This window comes from Lissotriton vulgaris, chromosome 9 (genome assembly GCF_964263255.1).
Source record: "Lissotriton vulgaris chromosome 9, aLisVul1.2, whole genome shotgun sequence".
NCBI lineage: Eukaryota > Metazoa > Chordata > Amphibia > Caudata > Salamandridae > Lissotriton > Lissotriton vulgaris.
Genome location: NC_141697.1, coordinates 25,782,634 through 25,805,935, shown reverse-complemented (window position 1 = coordinate 25,805,935; position 23,302 = coordinate 25,782,634). Strand labels below are relative to the sequence as shown.

Sequence of the window (23,302 nt, the reverse complement as noted above, 5' to 3'; positions counted from 1 at the left end):
ATGATGTACAGTACATAGGTGCACACAGGGGTACCCCCACAGCATACACAGATATGTACAGTACAGATGTGCTCACAGGGGCACCCCCACAGCATACACAGATATGTACAGCACAGATGTGCACACAGGGGCACCCCCGCAGCACACACAGATGATGTACAGTACAGATGTGTACATGTGCACACAGGGGCACACACAGACATTCCCAGGCGTACATCTGCGCCCCGCACCCGTGCCCCCTCCCGCAGCCCGCTCCCAGCCCAGGCCCGGATCGGGGGGGGGGGGGGGGGGCAGCCAGCGGCGGCGGCCCCCGCACCCCCGTGCGCCCCTCGCCGTCTCCAGCTCCCTCCTCCTCGCCTGGATCTGGAGGCAGCGGCGGCTCCATCACTGCGGCGGCGGCGGCGGGCATGGCTCTGGAGGAGTCCGCGGCCCCCGGGGGCAGGCAGCCCCCCCTGGCCCGGCCTGGCCGCCCCTAAAGCCCGGCCGGAGCCCGGCAGCAGCGGAAAGATGGCGCCCACCAAGACCGGCCTCCAGCAGCCGCAGCAGCCGGCGCAGGACCCGGCCCGGAGGGAGCGGTGAGCGGGGGCTGGGGGGCTGCGGGCACCGATGAGGGAGCGGGGGCTGGGGCTGGCACCCGGGGCTCTGCGACGGCCACCGGGGGTGGTGGAGGGGGCGCGGCGCAGGGGGGCCGCTCCAGACAGCACCAGGCCCGGCCTGGCACAGCCCGGCGCCTCCGCAGCTGGCTCCAGGGGAGAGGGGCACAGCCAGCCCGGCACCCGTCCTCTGCACCGCTCTCTGCTCCCTGGGCTGGCGCTGGTGCTCCGTACCCACTCCCTGCGCCCAGGCCTGGAACCCGCCCTCCCTCCCTGCAGCCGTCCTCTGCAAGTCTCCCTGCACCCAGGCTTCGCACATTCCCGCCCCCTGCACCTATCCTCTACCCCCCAGGCACCCAGGCCTGATGCCCACTCCCTGCACCTATCCTCTGCACTGCTCTCTGCGCCCAGTCCTGGCATCCAAACCCTGCAGCTATCCTCTCTGCCACTCCCGGTGCCCTAGCCTTGCACCCACCCCCTGCACCACTCCCTGCGCCCAGGCCTGGCACCCAAACCCTGCTGCTATCCACTCCCGGCGCCCTAGCCTTGAACCCACCCTCAGCACCTATACAATGCAACACTTTCTGCTTTCTGGCCTGACACCCACCCCCTGCACCTATTCTATGCACCAACCCTGCACACTGGCCTGCCATCCACCCACCCCCTGCACCTATCCTCTGCACCGCTCCCTGCGCCCAGGCCTGGCACCCACCCCTGCACCTATCCTCTGCACCGCTCCCTGCGCCCAGGCCTGGCACCCACCCCTGCACCTATCCTCTGCACCGCTCCCTGCACCCAGGCCTGGCACCCACCCCTGCACCTATCTCTGCACCGCTCCCTGCGCCCAGGACTGGCACCCACCCCCTGCACCTATCCTCTGCACCGCTCCCTGCGCCCAGGCCTGGCACCCACCCCTGCACCTATCCTCTGCACCGCTCCCTGCGCCCAGGACTGGCACCCACCCCCTGCACCTATCCCCTGCACCGCTCCCTGCGCCCAGGCCTGGCACCCACCCCCTGCACCTATCCCCTGCACCGCTCCCTGCGCCCAAGCCTGACACCTATCCTTTGGCACCTATCCTCTGCACCGCTCCCTGCACCCAGGCCTGGCACCCACCCCTGCACCTATCCTCTGCACCACCCCCTGCACCTATCCTCTGCACGGCTCCCTCTGCCCAGGCCTGGCACCCACCCCTGCACCTATCCTCTGCACCGCTCCCTGCACCCAGGCCTGGCACCCACCCCTGCACCTATCTCTGCACCGCTCCCTGCGCCCAGGACTGGCACCCACCCCCTGCACCTATCCCCTGCACCGCTCCCTGCACCCAGGCCTGGCACCCACCCCTGCACCTATCCTCTGCACCACCCCCTGCACCTATCCTCTGCACGGCTCCCTCTGCCCAGGCCTGGCACCCACCCCCTGCACTTATCCTCTGCACGGCTCCCTCTGCCCAGGCCTGGCACCCACCCCCTGCACCTATCCTCTGCACCGCTCCCTGCGCCCAGGCCTGGCACCCACCTCATGCACCTATCCTCTGCACCGCTCCCTGCGCCCAGGCCTGGCACCCACCCCCTGCACCTATCCCCTGCACCGCTCCCTGCGCCCAGGCCTGGCACCCACCCCTGCACCTATCCTCTGCACCGCTCCCTGCGCCCAGGACTGGCACCCACCCCCTGCACCTATCCCCTGCACCGCTCCCTGCACCCAGGCCTGGCACCCACCCCTGCACCTATCCTCTGCACCGCTCCCTGCGCCCAGGCCTGGCACCCACCCCCTGCGCCTATCCTCTGCACCGCTCCCTGCACCCAGGCCTGGCACCCACCCCTGCACCTATCCTCTGCACCGCTCCCTGCGCCCAGGCCTGGCACCCACCCCCTGCGCCTATCATCTGCACCGCTCCCTGCGCCCAGGCCTGGCACCCACCCCTGGACCTATCCTCTGCACCGCTCCCTGCGCCCAGGCCTGGCACCCACTCCTGCGCCTATCCTCTGCACCGCTCCCTCTGCCCAGGCCTGATGCCACCCCCTGCGCCTATCCTCTGCACCGCTCCCTGCGCCCAGGCCTGGCACCCACCCCTGGACCTATCCTCTGCACCGCTCCCTGCGCCCAGGCCTGGCACCCACCCCCTGCGCCTATCCTCTGCACCGCTCCCTCTGCCCAGGCCTGATGCCACCCCCTGCGCCTATCCTCTGCACCGCTCCCTGCGCCCAGGCCTGGCACCCACCCCCTGCGCCTATCCTCTGCACCGCTCCCTGCGCCCAGGCCTGGCACCCACTCCTGCACCTATCCTCTGCACCGCTCCCTGCGCCCAGGCCTGGCACCCACCCCCTGCGCCTATCCTCTGCACCGCTCCCTGCACCCAGGCCTGGCACCCACCCCTGCACCTATCTCTGCACCGCTCCCTGCGCCCAGGCCTGGCACCCACCTCATGCACCTATCCTCTGCACCGCTCCCTGCGCCCAGGCCTGGCACCCACCCCCTGCACCTATCCTCTGCACCGCTCCCTGCGCCCAGGCCTGGCACCCACCCCCTGCGCCTATCCTCTGCACCGCTCCCTCTGCCCAGGCCTGGCATCCACCCCCTGCACCTATCCTCTGCACCGCTCCCTGCGCCCAGGCCTGGCACCCACCCCCTGCGCCTATCCTCTGCACCGCTCCCTCTGCCCAGGCCTGGCATCCACCCCCTGCACCTATCCTCTGCACCGCTCCCTCTGCCCAGGCCTGGCACCCACCCCTGCACCTATCCTCTGCACCGCTCCCTCTGCCCAGGCCTGGCATCCACCCCCTGCACCTATCCTCTGCACCGCTCCCTCTGCCCAGGCCTGGCATCCACCCCCTGCACCTATCCCTGCACCGCTCCCTGCGCCCAGGCCTGGCACCCACCCCTGCACCTATCCTCTGCACCGCTCCCTCTGCCCAGGCCTGGCACCCACCCCTGCACCTATCCTCTGCACCGCTCCCTCTGCCCAGGCCTGGCACCCACCCCTGCACTTATCCTCTGCACCGCTCCCTTCACCCAGGCCTGGCACCCACCCCTGCACCTATCCTCTGCACCGCTCCCTGCGCCCAGGCCTGGCACCCACCTCATGCACCTATCCTCTGCACCGCTCCCTTCACCCAGGCCTGGCTCCCACCCCTGCACCTATCCTCTGCACCGCTCCCTGCGCCCAGGCCTGGCACCCACCCCTGCACCTATCCTCTGCACCGCTCCCTGCGCCCAGGCCTGGCACCCACCCCCTGCACCTATCCTCTGCACCACCCCCTGCACCTATCCTCTGCACCGCTCCCTGCGCCCAGGCCTGGCACCCACCCCCTGCGCCTATCCTCTGCACCGCTCCCTCTGCCCAGGCCTGATGCCACCCCCTGCGCCTATCCTCTGCACCGCTCCCTGCACCCAGGCCTGGCACCCACCCCTGCACCTATCCTCTGCACCGCTCCCTGCGCCCAGGCCTGGCACCCACCCCCTGCGCCTATCATCTGCACCGCTCCCTGCGCCCAGGCCTGGCACCCACCCCTGGACCTATCCTCTGCACCGCTCCCTGCGCCCAGGCCTGGCACCCACTCCTGCACCTATCCTCTGCACCGCTCCCTGCGCCCAGGCCTGGCACCCACCCCCTGCGCCTATCCTCTGCACCGCTCCCTCTGCCCAGGCCTGATGCCACCCCCTGCGCCTATCCTCTGCACCGCTCCCTGCGCCCAGGCCTGGCACCCACCCCCTGCGCCTATCCTCTGCACCGCTCCCTGCGCCCAGGCCTGGCACCCACTCCTGCACCTATCCTCTGCACCGCTCCGTGCGCCCAGGCCTGGCACCCACCCCCTGCGCCTATCCTCTGCACCGCTCCCTGCACCCAGGCCTGGCACCCACCCCTGCACCTATCTCTGCACCGCTCCCTGCGCCCAGGCCTGGCACCCACCTCATGCACCTATCCTCTGCACCGCTCCCTGCGCCCAGGCCTGGCACCCACCCCCTGCACCTATCCTCTGCACCGCTCCCTGCGCCCAGGCCTGGCACCCACCCCCTGCGCCTATCCTCTGCACCGCTCCCTCTGCCCAGGCCTGGCATCCACCCCCTGCACCTATCCTCTGCACCGCTCCCTGCGCCCAGGCCTGGCACCCACCCCCTGCGCCTATCCTCTGCACCGCTCCCTCTGCCCAGGCCTGGCATCCACCCCCTGCACCTATCCTCTGCACCGCTCCCTCTGCCCAGGCCTGGCACCCACCCCTGCACCTATCCTCTGCACCGCTCCCTCTGCCCAGGCCTGGCATCCACCCCCTGCACCTATCCTCTGCACCGCTCCCTCTGCCCAGGCCTGGCATCCACCCCCTGCACCTATCCCTGCACCGCTCCCTGCGCCCAGGCCTGGCACCCACCCCTGCACCTATCCTCTGCACCGCTCCCTCTGCCCAGGCCTGGCACCCACCCCTGCACCTATCCTCTGCACCGCTCCCTCTGCCCAGGCCTGGCACCCACCCCTGCACCTATCCTCTGCACCACCCCCTGCACCTATCCTCTGCACGGCTCCCTCTGCCCAGGCCTGGCACCCACCCCCTGCACCTATCCTCTGCACCGCTCCCTCTGCCCAGGCCTGATGCCACCCCCTGCACCTATCCTCTGCACCGCTCCCTCTGCCCAGGCCTGATGCCACCCCCTGCACCTATCCTCTACACCGCTCCCTGCGCCCAGGCCTGATGCCACCCCCTGCACCTATCCTCTGCACCGCTCCCTCTGCCCAGGCCTGGCATCCACCCCCTGCACCTATCCTCTGCACCGCTCCCTGCGCCCAGGCCTGGCACCCACCCCCTGCACCTATCATCTGCACCGCTCCCTGCGCCCAGGCCTGGCACCCACCCCCTGCACCTATCCCCTGCACCGCTCCCTGCACACAGGCCTGGCACCCACCCCCTGCGCCTATCCTCTGCACCGCTCCCTGCACCCAGGCCTGGCACCCACCTCATGCACCTATCCTCTGCACCGCTCCCTGCGCCCAGGCCTGGCATCCACCCCCTGCACCTATCCCCTGCACCGCTCCCTGCACCCAGGCCTGGCACCCACCTCATGCACCTATCCTCTGCACCGCTCCCTGCGCCCAGGCCTGGCATCCACCCCCTGCACCTATCCCCTGCACCGCTCCCTGCGCACAGGCCTGGCACCCACCTCATGCACCTATCCTCTGCACCGCTCCCTGCGCCCAGGCCTGGCACCCACCCCCTGCGCCTATCCTCTGCACCGCTCCCTCTGCCCAGGCCTGGCATCCACCCCTGCACCTATCCTCTGCACCACCCCCTGCACCTATCCTCTGCACGGCTCCCTCTGCCCAGGCCTGGCACCCACCCCCTGCACCTATCCTCTGCACCGCTCCCTCTGCCCAGGCCTGATGCCACCCCCTGCACCTATCCTCTGCAACGCTCCCTCTGCCCAGGCCTGATGCCACCCCCTGCACCTATCCTCTACACCGCTCCCTGCGCCCAGGCCTGATGCCACCCCCTGCACCTATCCTCTGCACCGCTCCCTCTGCCCAGGCCTGGCATCCACCCCCTGCACCTATCCTCTGCACCGCTCCCTGCGCCCAGGCCTGGCACCCACCCCCTGCACCTATCATCTGCACCGCTCCCTGCGCCCAGGCCTGGCACCCACCCCCTGCACCTATCCCCTGCACCGCTCCCTGCGCACAGGCCTGGCACCCACCCCCTGCGCCTATCCTCTGCACCGCTCCCTGCACCCAGGCCTGGCACCCACCTCATGCACCTATCCTCTGCACCGCTCCCTGCGCCCAGGCCTGGCATCCACCCCCTGCACCTATCCCCTGCACCGCTCCCTGCACCCAGGCCTGGCACCCACCTCATGCACCTATCCTCTGCACCGCTCCCTGCGCCCAGGCCTGGCATCCACCCCCTGCACCTATCCCCTGCACCGCTCCCTGCGCACAGGCCTGGCACCCACCTCATGCACCTATCCTCTGCACCGCTCCCTGCGCCCAGGCCTGGCACCCACCCCCTGCGCCTATCCTCTGCACCGCTCCCTCTGCCCAGGCCTGGCATCCACCCCTGCACCTATCATCTGCACCGCTCCCTGCGCCCAGGCCTGGCACCCACCCCTGCACCTATCCTCTGCACCGCTACCAGCGCCCAGGCCTGGCACCCACCCCCTGCACCTATCCTCTGCACCGCTACCAGCGCCCAGGCCTGGCACCCACCCCTGCACCTATCCTCTGCACCGTTCCCTGCGCCAAGGACTGGCACCCACCCCTGCACCTATCCCCTGCACCGCTCCCTGCACCCAGGCCTGGCACCCACCCCTGCACCTATCCTCTGCACCACCCCCTGCACCTATCCTCTGCACGGCTCCCTCTGCCCAGGCCTGGCACCCACCCCCTGCACCTATCCTCTGCACGGCTCCCTCTGCCCAGGCCTGGCACCCACCGCCTGCACCTATCCTCTGCACCGCTCCCTGCGCCCAGGCCTGGCACCCACCTCATGCACCTATCCTCTGCACCGCTCCCTGCGCCCAGGCCTGGCACCCACCCCCTGCACCTATCCCCTGCACCGCTCCCTGCACCCAGGCCTGGCACCCACGCCTGCACCTATCCTCTGCACCGCTCCCTGCACCCAGGCCTGGCACCCACCCCCTGCACCTATCCCCTGCACCGCTCCCTGCACCCAGGCCTGGCACCCACCCCCTGCACCTATCCTCTGCACCGCTCCCTGCGCCCAGGCCTGGCACCCACCTCATGCACCTATCCTCTGCACCGCTCCCTGCGCCCAGGCCTGGCACCCACCCCCTGCACCTATCCCCTGCACCGCTCCCTGCGCCCAGGCCTGGCACCCACCCCCTGCACCTATCCCCTGCACCGCTCCCTGCGCCCAGGCCTGGCACCCACCCCTGCACCTATCCTCTGCACCGCTCCCTGCGCCCAGGACTGGCACCCACCCCCTGCACCTATCCCCTGCACCGCTCCCTGCACCCAGGCCTGGCACCCACCCCTGCACCTATCCTCTGCACCGCTCCCTGCGCTCAGGCCTGGCACCCACCCCTGCACCTATCCTCTGCACCGCTCCCTGCGCCCAGGCCTGGCACCCACCCCCTGCGCCTATCCTCTGCACCGCTCCCTGCACCCAGGCGTGGCACCCACCCCTGCGCCTATCCTCTGCACCGCTCCCTGCGCCCAGGCCTGGCACCCACCCCTGCACCTATCCTCTGCACCGCTACCAGCGCCCAGGCCTGGCACCCACCCCTGCACCTATCCTCTGCACCGCTCCCTGCGCTCAGGCCTGGCACCCACCCCTGCACCTATCCTCTGCACCGCTCCCTCTGCCCAGGCCTGGCACCCACCCCCTGCACCTATCCCCTGCACCGCTCCCTCTGCCCAGGCCTGGCACCCACCCCCTGCACCTATCCCCTGCACTGCTCCCTGCGCCCAGGCCTGGCACCAATCCCATGGCACCTACCATCTGCACACAGCACTTCCCCAAAGCTGCAGAGCTGTAAAGCCCTGGTTCAAGCTGCCACACACCCTCCGCACTGCTTCCTGCTCCTACCCTGTGACCCCTTCCTCGGTGCCCACCGCCCATTCTTCGCACTTGGCATGCGCCCAATGCATGAAGGCCTTCACCTTCCTGCAGGCGTCCCCCTCACCCTCTCTGCAGGACATAGAAGTCCAGTTCCTTCCCTGCACGTGTTCTCTTCTCGTCGCCTCGGCACCCTGCTGCCCTCTGCAGGCAGACCCGTCTACCAACCCGTACGTCTCCCCTGCACCCACCCCTGCATCCGCGCCTGAGTGCAGACCATGCTCCCCAGGCTCCCTGGCCTCTGCTCTCACCTCTTAACCTCCCCTCTGCAATCTGTCCTACTCCCCCCGTGTACCCTACCCTGCATCTTCCCTCTTTACCCTGCATCTCTTCTACTCCCACCCCTTGAACCTTACCCTGCATCTTGCCTCTTTATCGTGCATCTATTCTACTTCCACCCCTTGCACCCCCAACCCCCTGCATCTTGCCTCTTTACCCTGCATCTCTTCTACTCCCACCCCTTGTACCCTCCCCTGCATCTCTTCTACTCCCACCCCTTGTACCTTACCCTGCATCTTGCCACTACCGTGCATCTCTTCTACTCCCACCCCTTGTACCCTCCCCTGCAACTCTTCTACTCTCACCCCTTGAACCTTCCCCTGCATCTTGCCTCTTTACCGTGCATCTCCTCTACTTCCACCCATGTGCCTTTCCCTGTAGCTTCCCTGTTTGCCCTGCATCTTTTCTTTTCCCTCGGATGCGCCTCTGCCTGAATATTGGCTCTACCTTGCATCTCTTCTACTCCCACCCCTTGCACCCCCACCCCCTGCATCTTGCCTCTTTACCCTGCATCTCTTCTACTCCCACCCCTTGTACCCTCCCCTACATCTCTTCTACTCCCACCCCTTGTACCTTACCCTGCATCTTGCCACTACCGTGCATCTCTTCTACTCCCACCCCTTGTACCCTCCCCTGCATCTCTTCTACTCCCACCCCTTGAACCTTCCCCTGCATCTTTCCTCTTTACCGTGCATCTCCTCTACTTCCACCCATGTGCCTTTCCCTGTATCTTCCCTCTTTTTCCTGCATCTCTTCTACTCCACCCCTTGCACCCCCTGCATCTTGCCTCTTTCCCCTGCATCTCGTCCGGTCGCTGAAGCCCGTCCCATCTGGTCTTCTCCCGAGACCTTCTTGTGCCCCCCTCTGCCCAGGACACTTGTCAGGGGGTCTGAGGGGGGGGGGGGGAGGTGGGACCCCCAAGGTCCCTTCACCCTCGGGGACCGACGGACGGGCAGACAGGAAGGAGGTGGGGAGGGGGTGAGTCGGATGCAGGGTAACACCACTCTCAGACACTTCCGGTGCCTTGTTTGAGGAAAGCAGAATCAGAAGTACCCGTGATGGGGGCGGGGGAAAGAGGGAGGGGGGGTCATGGCATCATCAGTTCTGGGCAGGGCTTGGCGGGGCTCCTGCTCCAATCAGTGATGGCGAAACAATCTCGTTTCTTCGGCGCGCGGGATGCAGGGAAGAGAGGCCATCTGCAGACGGCCCCTGGTGAGACCAGTGCTAATGGATCACTGGAGGCAGAGCCCACGCCAGCTCCAATCAGCTTCTCGGACTGATGGAGGAAGCCGGGTACCACTGTGCAAATCTAGCGCCTAGACAGGCAAGCGCAGTCTCTCAAGGCTGCAGGGAAGCATCACCTGAGACTGCTGTGGGCGGGCGGGGGGCACAAGAACGCTGGAGGAAGCCGGGTACCACTGTGCAAATCTAGCGCCTAGACAGGCAAACGCAGTCTCAAGGCTGCAGGGAAGCATCTCCTGGGCCGCCTGTGGGTGGGCGGGCGGCGCAAGAACGGTGGAGGATGCCGGGTACCCAGTGAGGCAACTTTACCCGCACTATGCAAATCTAGCGCCTAGACAGGAAACACGTCTATCGTGTGTTATCTTACCTCCTTGGCACTGGGGAGCCGAGATGGAGCCAGCTCAACACTTGCGTCCTGAAAGCCCCCAGTAAAGCCCCCAGACCAATTAATTGAAATCAAAAAGTTTTTTAGGAATAAAATAAAACCGAAATGAGAACAGTGGATCAGTTCCTGCAGTTATGAGTGCGTCCACCTGGATCTCCACGGACAGGCAAAGGAGGTTCCTTCAGGGCTCACAAGTGGCCACTGCAGGCTTCTCCTTCCAGACCCACGCCCCCCCCCCCCCCCCCCCCCGGTGTCTGCCCCCCCCCCCCCCCCCCCCCCCCCCCCCCCCCCAGCTCCAGGCTTCCTCTTGCCTTCAGTTAGGCCGGAGGGGCTGGGTGAGAGTCCCTGCCAGTATACAGACCGGCTTGCTTCTCTGCTCCTTTCTCCATGCCCTGCCATCCGACCGTACTCCCATGCACTGCAGCCCCCTACACTCTGCTTTATACCCTGCTTACTTCCTCTGTCCCATGCTCGCTGCTATCAACCCGTACTCCTGTACTCTGCACCCCCCTACACTCTGCTTTATACCCTGCTTACTTCCCTGCTCCTTTCTCCATGCCCTGCCATGTGACCGTACTCCCATGCACTGCAGCCCCCTACACTCTGCTTTATACCCTGCTTACTTCCTCCGTACCCTGCTATCAGACCCACACCCGTACCCTGCAGCCTCTGCACCCTGTTTTATACCCTGCTGACTTCCTCTGCCCCATGCTCCCCGCTATGAGATCGTACTCCTGTACTCTGCAACCGCCTGCACTCTGCTTTATACCCTGCTTACTTCCTCTGTCCCATGCTCGCTGCTATCAACCCGTACTCCTGTACTCTGCACCCCCTACACTCTGCTTTATACCCTGCTTACTTCCCTGCTCCTTTCTCCATGCCCTGCCATGTGACCGTACTCCCATGCACTGCAGCCCCCTACACTCTGCTTTATACCCTGCTTACTTCCTCCGTACCCTGCTATCAGACCCACACCCGTACCCTGCAGCCTCTGCACCCTGTTTTATACCCTGCTGACTTCCTCTGCCCCATGCTCCCCGCTATGAGATCGTACTCCTGTACTCTGCAACCGCCTGCACTCTGCTTTATACCCTGCTTACTTCCTCTGTCCCATGCTCGCTGCTATCAACCCGTACTCCTGTACTCTGCACCCCCCTACACTCTGCTTTATACCCTGCTTACTTCCCTGCTCCTTTCTCCATGCCCTGCCATGTGACCGTACTCCCATGCACTGCAGCCCCCTACACTCTGCTTTATACCCTGCTTACTTCCTCCGTACCCTGCTATCAGACCCACACCCGTACCCTGCAGCCTCTGCACCCTGTTTTATACCCTGCTGACTTCCTCTGCCCCATGCTCCCCGCTATGAGATCGTACCCCTGTACTCTGCAACCCCCCTGCACTCTGCATTTTACCCTGCTGACTTCTTCTGCCCCATGCTCCCCGCTATGAGATCGTACCCCTGTACTCTGCAACCCCCCTGCACTCTGCATTTTACCCTGCTGACTTATTCTGCCCCATGCTCCCCGCTATGAGATCGTACCCCTGTACTCTGCAACCCCCCTGCACTCTGCATTTTACCCTGCGTCTTCCTCTGCCCCGTACTCCCTGCTATCAGACTGTTCTCACGTGCCCTGCAGCCCCTCCACCCTGTTTTAAACCCTGCTTACGTCACGGCTCCTTTTTCCGTGCACTGCCGTCAGACCTACTCCCGTACCTTGCAGCTCCCCCTGTTCCATGCAAAGTACTTCATGGCACTTCGAGGCGCTCTGAACCCACCCCTGGCTCTTACCCCACCCTTTCCTTCCACCCCCTGCTCGGTTGCCCCAGCCTCGGGAGGGGTATATTTGCTATCACGCCGCCCTGCACAGGAAGGAAGAAACCCTGTGCCTGGGATCAGGGGGTGTGAAGGAATAGGGGAAGGGGTTGGAGGGGAGGGGGGGGGGGGGGAGGGGGTAGGGGGGACTGGGGGAGGTGTGAACAGAAAGGCGGGGTGGACTTTTTTTGTGTGGGGGGGGGGGGGGGGTTGGCACCGTCCGCTTGATGCTTTGTGTCCTTTGTCAGACAATATATTGCTATTTCCGTTTCCGGTGCACGTGTTTCGAGTCTGCATTGATCCGGCCACGGTTTGAATTATAATAGGCAGCAAACATCTGGGCACAGTTGCCCCCTCAGGCCTCAAGGCCCGGTGCCGCTGCACCTGCTGCACCAGTGGAAGCCAGGCTTCTGTACCTTGGGTCCTGCCAGTGTGCAGTGCATGTGTTCACATGTAATCAGGTCTATGTGCACGTGTGAAGCAGGTCGTGGATGACAGGGACTCCGCACCTGCAGCGGGCACCACTCTGCCAGCTGTGGGGGAGGGGCACATTTTATTCATTAATTTGTTTAATGGGGTTTGCTTATTTGTAAACAGCGAGTTGTGGACACACATCTTCTCTTCTCAGACACCTCCTTTCTCCTTCCAGACACCTCCTTTCTCCTTCCAGACACCCCATTCGCCTTGCAGATACCCCATTCTTTTGGCAGACACCTTCCACCTTTAATTTAATTTAATTTAAAGCCATTTGTAAAGCGCCTGGTTACTCAGAACAGAGTGTCTCCGCGCTGAAAACTGCAGTGAAGCTAGAGGAAGAAGCTCGGGAGTGCCAGCTCAAGGGGGAAGGAAGGGAAGGGGTTAAGTGCGTGGGAATAGAAACGTTTTGGGTTTTCCCCGAAACCTGGTTTCCGAGGGTTCCATACGGATCTCAAGTGGGAGCTCATTCTAGCACTTAGAAGCCTGATATCTAAACGAGCGGCCGCCCATCTTGGCTCTGACGACTTTAGAAATTTTGAACAACATTGCTCCAGAAGATCTTAAATTGCGGTGAGTTGTAAGAAGGCTTTTTAAATATTCTGGCCCCGTGCCTTGGGCGATGCGATGGGCAAAGCATAAGGACTTAAATTGAATTCGTTCCTCAATGGGGAGCCAGTGAAGTTTGGACAGGGCAGATGTCCCTGAGGCTCTGCGAGGAAGTTTGAGCACCAAACGTGCAGCGGCATTTTGGACACACTGGAGTTGGTGAAGTCCTTTCTTGCTTAACCCTAGTAGCAGGGCATTCCCATAGTCCAGATGGGGGTTACTAGGGCATGAACAATGGTCTTCCTGGAGTCTATGGGGAGGAGGTCTAATACCTTCCGGAGGACCTTCAATACACTGAAACATCTGGCCGTGACTTTGCTGACATGAGGCATGTACGAGAGAGTAGAATCAAGTGTTATGCCCAAGTTGCGTACCGAGACCGCAGGACAGGGCAGGCTGCCTAATTCCGCAGGCCACCACATGTGAGACCATGCGGAAGAAGATTTTCCTACCACCAGCAGCTCGGTTTTATCGCCATTAAGGCGAAGGCAGTTCTTGTTCATCCAGGCTGCCACAGAGGAGAGACAGCTGGAAAAATTAGTGGCATCCTCTCTGTGGTTAGGTGTGAGCTTGAACATCAATTGGGTATCATCAGCGTAGCTGACAATGCCCACCCCATAAGTCTCCACTATGCGAGCCAGGGGTTCCATGTAGATATTAAATAGAGTAGGGCTCAAACTAGAGCCCTGAGGAACCCCTTGGCTCGCCTTCCTGAGAGAAGACTTGAAGGGGGGACAGTGCACCTGAAAATTCCTGTTGGCCAGGAAGGACTCCAGCCACGCAAGGGCATGACCCCTTGCTCCCATGTCAAACAGCCGAGACAGCAACGTTGAGTGCAGCACGGTATCGAAGGCTGCACTGAGATCTAAAAGTACCAAAGCTGCGGTCTCTCCATCATCCACTAGATGCCTTAGCCTTTCGGTGGAAAAAGGTAGGGCAGACTCCGTAGAGTACCCTGCTCTGAACCCAGATTGAGTGGGGTGCAGGAGAGAATGTTCTTTTAGATAGCTCATGAGCTGTCTATTAACTTCTTTTTCCACAAGCTTTGCGCAGAAAGGGAGGAGTGAGATAGGGCGAAGGTTTTGAAAATGGGAGATATGGATGTTGGCCTTTTTTTTAAGGGGGATTACTTGAGCGGTTTTCCAGGCATCTAGTACCTGGCATTCTTGAAACGAGAGTGATACAATAAGGCTGATGTGATCAATTATTGTGGTCTCCATAACTCCTTTACATCGGGTTGGCGGACACACATCGCTCGGGGAGCCAGATTGTATACTATTTGCGATGCTCAGTAACTCTTGTCTCTCTGGAGTAAAAAAACACGCGAGACCAGAAGTCCCCTTGTTGCTGGTCTTGGCTATTACAGGTTTACTCGAACTGGCCTCATCCTCCGTAAAGGTGGCATAGATTTTATCTATCTTGTCTACGAAGAAATCAGCGATGGAGTCACATAGTTGTTTCGAGTAAGTATCCTGAGCATCCAACCTCGTAGGGATCGTAAGTTCCTTATAGATGGAAAAGAGTTCTTTTGTGGGATTGTCTGCTAAGTCAATTCTGCTTTTGAGGTGGCAGCTTTTTTCCGATCTCACTAGTTTGTAGTATTTATTTAATTCACACTTATATAATAGTTTGTCCTCAGGTCTATAGAATTTCCTCCAGCTCCGTTCTAACATTTTGCATCTTGCTCTGGCAAGTTTTAGTTCTTCCAAAAACCAAGGAGCGGACTTGGATTGCCTAGCCAGAGGCTTGGATGTCCAGGGGGCAATTTCGTCCAGAGCAGTGGACAGCCATCTTTCATAATTTTGCCAAGCCTCCAGGAGAGAGTTGCTATGGGGGGGGGGGGGGGGGGGGGGGGGATTTTTTTGAAGAGCAATTTTGAAGGCTTCTTGGTGGAATTTTTTTCCAATTTCTTCGTTTCAGGGAAGGGGGTTTAAATAATTTGTTTTCTATAAGTGTGTTATCAACCAAGAACGGGACGACAAAGTGATCAGACCAAATGATGCCAACCGGAGGGAAGGCTATAACACCGTCCCAGTTGGCAAAGATGGGATCTAGGAGATGTCCATGTAAATGTGTGGGGGCGGTAGATTGTAGGTTCAGCCCCAATGAAGCCAAAACTGTCGCCACCACTTGTGCCTCCTTACATTCCCTATCATCAAAATGGAGGTTTAAGTCGCCTAAAATGACGAACTTTTTATATCGGAGAGCTGGCTGTGTGATGAAGTCAACAAACTGACTAACAAAACGTCCAGCTGCTCCCGGCAGGTGATATGTCAATAAACCATTGACAACATTTCTAGGTCCTAATTTAATGGAGAAGAGGCCGCTCTCACTATGGGGTACATTGGCTTTCGTTAAGGTACATTTTAACTCAGACTTGTGAATGAGGGCAATCCCTCCTCCTCTTTGTTTGTGCCGGTCTAACCGAAGAAGACAGTAACCCGGGGGAATGGCCTCAAGCACTTCCGGAGATGATTCCTCATCCAACCATGTCTCGGTTAAAAAGGCCACATCAGGATTATTAGTGGTTAGCAGGTCGTGTATTTCAAGCTTGTGTTTTTTCAACGACCTACAGTTTAATAGGGTAGACAGTCAAAATATCGAGTTGGAAATATCGACCTACCATAATATCGAGTCTGAAATATCGAAGGAGCATAATATCGAAGGCAAGAATATCGTAGGACAGAATATCGACCCAAGGTAAGTAATATCGAAATACTTAATATCGATGTAAGTAATATCGAAGTTAGTAATATCGATAGCATATATATCGATGTTAATAATTTCGATGACACTAATATCGATATTTGTATTATTTTATAGTTTTTTATTATGTATGTGTTATATGTTTAATTTAAGTATTTAAAATAATTACTATTATATGTGTATACATTTTCTATAATAATATAGAAATTTATAAGGACATTTGATGTTTTAGTACCGGAGCGGGTTGTGGGTTTATAGGGGAATAGGGTGGGAAGTAATTTAATTATGGTAAGTTGATTAATAATTAGTAGGATTAATTAATTAATATAATTATTTGCTAATTAATATTGATTAATTGGGAAATAATTAATTGATTAATTGATATATATTTTCTGTAGCGGGATGTGGGTTTATAGGGGAATAGGGTGGGGAGTAATTTAATAATAATTAATTAATTAATATATGTTTTTAAATATTTATAACTAATTAATTGGCAAATAATTAATATTAATTAGTTAATTAATTAATATAATTTTGTACATATTTTAAATTAGTAATTAATTGGTAATTAAATAATATTAGTTAGTTAATTACATTATTACAGTAATTTATTTATATATATAATTTTTAGTTACTGTTAATTAATTAATTGGGGAAAAATGATATTAATTATTAAATTATATTAATTACAGCTTATGTGCTAATATATTTACTTTATTGTTATTGTTAATTAATTATTAATTGCTAATTAAATAATATTATTTAACTTTGGGTTAAGGAGTATTTTTAGGGTTCAGGGTCATTTTTGGGTTTTTGGGTAAAGGGGTATTTTGAGTGTTTAGGGTCAGTTTTCAGTTTTTGGGTAAAGGGGTATTTTTAGGGTTCAGGGTCAGTTTTCAGTTTTTGGGTAAAGGCGTATTTTTAGGGTTCAGGGTCAGTTTTCAGTTCATGGGTAAAGGGGTATTTTTAGGGTTCATGGTCAGTTTTCAGTTTTTGGGTAAAGGGGTATTTTTAGGGTTCAGGGTCAGTTTTCAGTTCATGGGTAAAGGGGTATTTTTAGTGTTCAGGGTCAGTTTTCAGTTCATGGGTAAAGGGGTATTTTTAGGGTTCAGGGTCAGTTTTCAGTTCATGGGTAAAGGGGTATTTTTAGGGTTCAGGGTCAGTTTTCTGTTTTTGGGTAAAGGGGTATTTTTAGGGTTCATGGTCAGTTTTCAGTTCATGGGTAAAGGGGTATTTTTAGGGTTCAGGGTCAGTTTTCAGTTCATGGGTAAAGGGGTATTTTTAGGGTTCAGGGTCAGTTTTCAGTTCATGGGTAAAGGGGTATTTTTAGGGTTCAGGGTCAGTTTTCAGTTCATGGGTAAAGGGGTATTTTTAGCGTTCAGGGTCAGTTTTCAGTTTTTGGGTAAAGGGGTATTTTTAGGGTTCAGGGTCAGTTTTCAGTTCTTGGGTAAAGGGGTATTTTTAGGGTTCAGGGTCAGTTTTCAGTTTTTGGGTAAAGGGGTATTTTTAGGGTTCAGGGTCAGTTTTCAGTTTTTGGGTAAAGGGGTATTTTTAGGGTTGAGGGTCAGTTTTCAGTTCTTGGGTAAAGGGGTATTTTTAGGGTTTAGGGTCAGTTTTCAGTTTTTGGGTAAAGGGGTATTTTTAGGGTTCAGGGTCAGTTTTCAGTTTTTGGGTAAAGGGGTATTTTTAGGGTTCAGGGTCAGTTTTCAGTTTGTGGGTAAAGGGGTGGTTTTTGGGTTCAGGGTCAGTTTTCTCGACTGTTGCACTCTCTGGAGTGGGAATAGTAATTTTATCCCTACGCTATCAAACGCTTTCCCTACTGTTCCACTCTCTGGAGTAGGAATAGTAATTTTTACCTTTACGCTATCCAACGTTTTATATAATTAATTGTTAAAATATCACATGTTTATTTTATTTTTTATATTACTTACATTTTATGTATGTTATTGTTTTATGTTTGTACATGTATTAGTACATTAGAATATATTTCATTAATTTAGAAATTAGTAAATTAATTATTAATACTTATTGTTCAGTACATATATATTATATCTTTACTGTATATATTTCATTAATGTATTATTAATATATATATTGTATTTATTAATTTTAAACATTATTAGATACTTTTAAATATGTATATTTTATTTATCAGTGTTATATACTTACTTTTACATTTATATATATTAAAAAAAATCGATATTTTTAACATCGATATTTTTTACAACAATATTATTTTTTCGATATTTTTGTACTTACCATGTTGTAGATAGGATGTCGATATTTTTGCCATCGATATTGTTGACTCGATATTCTTGTAGGTCGATATTTTTGTAGTCGAAATTCTGTCATAGATCCGTTTAATAGTAACATATTAGGTTCAGATGTAGCCTGAGTGTACTTGTCGATGGATTGGAAGGTATGATCACATAAATCACAAGCTACAGGTAAACAACCAGCGTGGAGGCTGTGAGCGCAGCCAATCGACCCCCTGGGGCGTAGTAAGAGTAACTCCTGTTTGGTGTATTGAATAGAGTACCTTATTGGGTCAGTGGTGTCCGATACTAACAGGGGGCTAAGAGGGCACGCCCCACGTCCAGGTCTGTCGCGGACGGGCGCAGACGGGCTGGACTCAGGCTTGACTCCGGCGCGAATGCGGCGCGCTCGCTGAACGCGTCCGCTGCGCGGAGCCATGACCGTTTGATTTTATACCGGTGACTCACCCAAGATGGCCGCCGTAAACACTCCACCCGAGTCCCAGGAATCCCTGCCCTAAAATCAACCGGACACTCTGGGGGGGGCAGCGCAGACTGAAGTAAGTGGACTATTATAGTGCCAATACAATTTCTAAAATGGTATCTACACCCTCAAATCGGTGAGATATGAAACGTCGCAATTAAAAAATGGTGCGCTGGTGCTGGGGGGGAGCGGACACACAGGGCAAGTGCTAGCAAGAAAATAATAGTGTCAGGTTAAGAGAAAGACACGCCCGGCTCAAGCCTCAGGCGTAAATGCAGTGTTCACTCCCTCCAGACACCTCCCTTCTCCTCACAGACAATCCCCTTCGCTTAGCAGACACTACTTTATTCTGTCAGACACCTCCCTTCCCTTCACAGGCACATCACTTCTCTGAGACACCTCCCCTTCTCCTCTGAGACACCTCTCTTCTCTTCTGAGACACCTCCCTTCTCCTTTGAGACACCTCCCTTCTCCTCTGACAAACCCCCCTTCTCCTCTGAGACACCTCCCTTCTCATCTGACACCCCCCCTTCTCCTCTGAGACACCTCCCTTCTCCTCTAAGACACCCCTCTTCTCCTCTGAGACACCCCCTTCTCATCTGAGACACCTCCCTTCTCCTCTGAGAAACCCCTCTTCTCTACTGAGACACCTCCCTTCTCCTCTGAGACACCACCCTTCTCCTCTGAGACATCCCCTTCTCCTCTGAGACACCACCCTTCTCCTCTGAGACACCTCCCTTCTCCTCTGAGACAGCCCTCTTCTCTTCTGAGACACCCCCCTTCTCCTCTGAGACACCCCTCTTCTCTTCTGAGACACCTTCCTTCTCCTCTGAGACACCCCTCTTCTCCTCTGAGACACCCCTCTTCTCCTCTGAGACACCTCCCTTCTCCCCTGAGACACCCCTCTTCTCCTCTGAGACACTTCTCTTCTCCTCTGAGACACCCCTCTTCTCCTCTGAGAAACCTCCCTTCTCCACTGAGACACCTCTCTTCTCCTCTGAGACACCCCTCTTCTCTTCTGAGACACATACCTTCTCCTCTGAGACACCTCTCTTCTCTTCTGAGACGCCCCTCTTCTCCTCTGAGACACCCCCCCCCTTCTCCTCAGAGACATCCCACTTTTCCTCTGAGACACCTCCCTTCTCCTCTGAGACACCTCTCTTCTCTTCTGAGACACCTCTCTTCTCCTCTGAGACACCTCCCTTCTCCTCTGAGACACCCCCCTTCTCCTCTGAGACACCCCCCTTCTCCTTTGAGACACCACCCCTTCTCCTCCTCTGAGACACCCCTCTTCTCTTCTGAGACACCTCCCTTCTCCTCTGAGACACCACCCTTCTCCTCTGAGACACCTCCCTTCTCCTCTGAGACACCCCCTTCTCCTCTGAGACACCCCCTTCTCCTCTGAGACACCTCCCTTCTCCTCTGAGACACCCCCTTCTCCTCTGAGACGCCCCTCTTCTCTTCTGAGACACCTTCCTTCTCCTCTGAGACACCCCTCTTCTCCTCTGAGACACCCCTCTTCTCCTCTGAGACACCTCCCTTCTCCTCTGAGACACCACCCTTCTCCTCTGAGACACCCCCCTTCTCCTCTGAGACACCCCTCTTCTCTTCTGAGACACCTCCCTTCTCCTCTGAGGCACCTCCCTTCTCCTCCGAGACACCTCTCTTTTCCTCTGAGACACCCCTCTTCTCTTCTGAGACACCTCCCTTCTCCACTGAGACACCCCTCTTCTCCTCTGAGACACCTCCCTTCTCCACTGAGACACCCCTCTTCTCTTCTGAGACACCTCCCTTCTCCTCCGAGACACCTCTCTTCTCCTCTGAGACACCTCCCTTCTCCTCTGAGACACCCCTCTTCTCCTCTGAGACACCTCCCTTCTCCTCCGAGACACCTCCCTTCTCCTCTGAGACACCTCCCTTCTCCACTGAGACACCCCTCTTCTCTTCTGAGACACCTCCCTTCTCCTCCGAGACACCTCTCTTCTCCTCTGAGACACCTCCCTTCTCCTCCGAGACACCTCTCTTCTCCTCTGAGACACCTCCCTTCTCCTCCGAGACACCTCTCTTCTCCTCTGAGACACCACCCTTCTCCTCTGAGACACCCCCCTTCTCCTCTGAGACACCTCTCTTCTCCACTGAGACATCCCCTTCTCCTCTGAGACACCTCTCTTCTCCACTGAGACACCCCCTTCTCCTCTGAGACACCACTCTTCTCCTCTGAGACACCTCTCTTCTCCTCTGAGACACCACCCTTCTCCTCTGAGACACCACCCTTCTCCTCTGAGACACCCCCTTCTCCTCTGAGACACCCCTCTTCTGAGACACCTCCCTTCTCCTCTGAGACACCTCCCTTCTCCTCTGAGACACCCCTCTTCTCCTCTGAGACACCCCCTTCTCCTCTGAGACACCACCCTTCTCCTCTGAGACACCCCCTTCTCCTCTGAGACACCTCCCTTCTCCTCTGAGACACCCCTCTTCTCTTCTGAGACACCTCCCTTCTCCTCTGAGACACCTCCCTTCTCCTCTGAGACACCCCTCTTCTCTTCTGAGACACCTCCCTTCGTTTCTTCCTGCAGACTCTACCTCCGCCTTGCAGACACCCCCTTCTCCTCTGAGACACCCCCTTCTCCTCTTAGACACCACCCTTCTCCTATGAGACACCCCCTTCTCCTCTGAGACACCTCTCTTCTCCTCTGAGACACCCCCTTCTCTTCTGAGACACCCCCCTTCTCTTCTGAGACACCCCTCTTCTCCTCTGAGACACCTCCCTTCTCCACTGAGACACCCCTCTTCTCCTCTGAGACACCCCTCTTCTCCTCTGAGACACCTCCCTTCTCCACTGAGACACCTCTCTTCTCCTCTGAGACACCCCTCTTCTCCTCTGAGACACCTGCCTTCTCCTCTGAGACACCTCTCTTCTCCTCTGAGACACCCCCTTCTCTTCTGAGACACCTCCCTTCGTTTCTTTCTGCAGACTCTACCTCCGCCTTGCAGACACCCCCTTCTGCTCGCAGACACTTCTCATCACCCCCTCACAGACACCTCCTTTCCCCTCGCAGACACCTCGTTTCTCCCTGCAGACACCCCAGCTGCCCCCCCCCCCCCCCCCCCTCTTCCCGGTCCTTCAGTTCAATCCGAGGCGGCCTTTCGACAGCACCGTCGCCTCTCCGAGCAGGAAGCAGCCTCGTGCCTTTTGGGGCCTCTCTGAGATAGACATCGGAGAAAGAATTCATTTCCAGCGGGAGAGCTGCTCAGAGCCGCCTCGTTATCAGCAGCCGCGTCCGACACGGCGCACATCAATCCCAGGCAGCGCGCCGTGTGCTCCTGGGCACCATCGAGAGACACAGCACGGCGCCGCGCCGTCGATACTCACTCAATGTATGCCAAGATATCGGTCAATGATTGACCTTTAATGGCTCTGCTTCCGCTGGTGATGGTTTAAAGGGGACCCGCGAGTCCCCAGGATGGCCCCCCGGACTGAAAGTGAAGGGGGCCCTGCACTCCTTTGCTGCATGCCTGATGTGTTGTTGTACATGTGACGCTGCCCTTTGAAGAGGCGGAGCCTGACTCCTGTGTCATTTGAATGCACCGCACACAGCGGAAGTGACATCATTTCATTGACACGCGCTGTTCACTCGGCGTGCATTGGTTGTAATGTGTGTGGTCGTGCAAGGACACAGTGCACGTGTGCTGTTTTTACACGCACTCCCTGCTGACTGTGAGTTGCATCCTGTGTCTATCCTGTGGTCTTCATGGAACAGGGTCAGTGTGTGATGCCGGGGGTGATAGATCATAAAGAGGCAGAAGTCCTTTAAAGACGCGCAGAGTCCATTTGTTTACAGATTGTGCAATCATGGATGTGCATGTGTTTACCAGCTGCTGCGCCACGTGTGCCCCTGGGCATGCGCGCCCTGTCCCCGCAGAACCGCCTCGGTGGCTTCTCTTTGAGATGCAGAATGCGGTGACACGAGCCTGGGTAGGGGTGCCAGCTGCCGCTCGTTTCCAGGGGTGGGCGGCGTCTAAGATTTACTTTACAGACTCAAGAATGAAGGCTCAGCAGAGCCCTGCGACCCCCAGACCGGGGCATGGAAAGAGGCCACAATGAGGCCGGGTGCGCCCGGTGCGGTGGCCGCGGTGGCGACCGTGGCCCGAGCGCGTGGGGCAGACTGCGACCTCAAGACCGGGACATGGAAAGAGGCCACAATGAGGCCGGGTGCGGCCGGTGCGGTGGCCCCGGTGGCGACCGTGGCCCGGGCGCGTGGGCAGACTGCGACCAGCACAGCGGAACCATTGATTATCAGCGTGAACAGAGGGTGACTGATGAATAATCCCGGGGTACCCACCCGGCCGCCACCCACCGAGGAACCGTTCGGCTCTGGGTCCCGTGTTCTTGTCGCGACATCGCCCAGTCTGTCCCGAGGCGTCCACTTTGGGATGTGGGCGATGGTGCCCCTTCCTGGGGGTCGCGCTACGGACGAAAGGGCGCGAAACACTGCTTTAAATAAATAAAATAAACATAAACATAAAAAATAAATGAAACATTAGAGCGCACTCCGCCAAGTGTTTTTCATGTCCTGTTTGAACTGTCCCTTTTAATGACCGCCGAGGTCAAGATTGCTGCTGGTGGCGCAGCGGGTGTTCCCGATCACAATGCAAGCGCCTAGAAGTCCCCACACTCCTCTTTAACATCTCCCGTAGTATAAGGAGCGGAGTGAGGTGTTTCAGGTCACAGCCTGGGCGCCTAGAAGCCCCACACCCCTCCTTAGCATCTCTCCGCTGTATAAGGTGCCGATGTGTTTTCAAGCACAATCCGGGCGCCTAGAAGCCCCATCACCTTGGCAACTCTGCGCAGTATAAGGTGCAGAGCGAGGTGTTTTAAGCACAGCCCGTGTGT

At 57.4% G+C, this 23,302-nt stretch overlaps 1 protein-coding gene across 1 annotated transcript in view; it reads left to right on the top strand.

Annotated features, from left to right (window-relative positions):
• Positions 1 to 507: 507 nt before the first annotated feature.
• NPAS3 (neuronal PAS domain protein 3) overlaps positions 508 to 23,302 on the top strand; it is a 1,714,960-nt gene continuing 1,692,165 nt past the window's right edge. The window contains exon 1 of the mRNA XM_086936951.1: positions 508 to 575. Coding sequence (XP_086793077.1) covers positions 508 to 575 — 68 coding nt within the window. The remainder of the gene's footprint in view (positions 576 to 23,302) is intronic.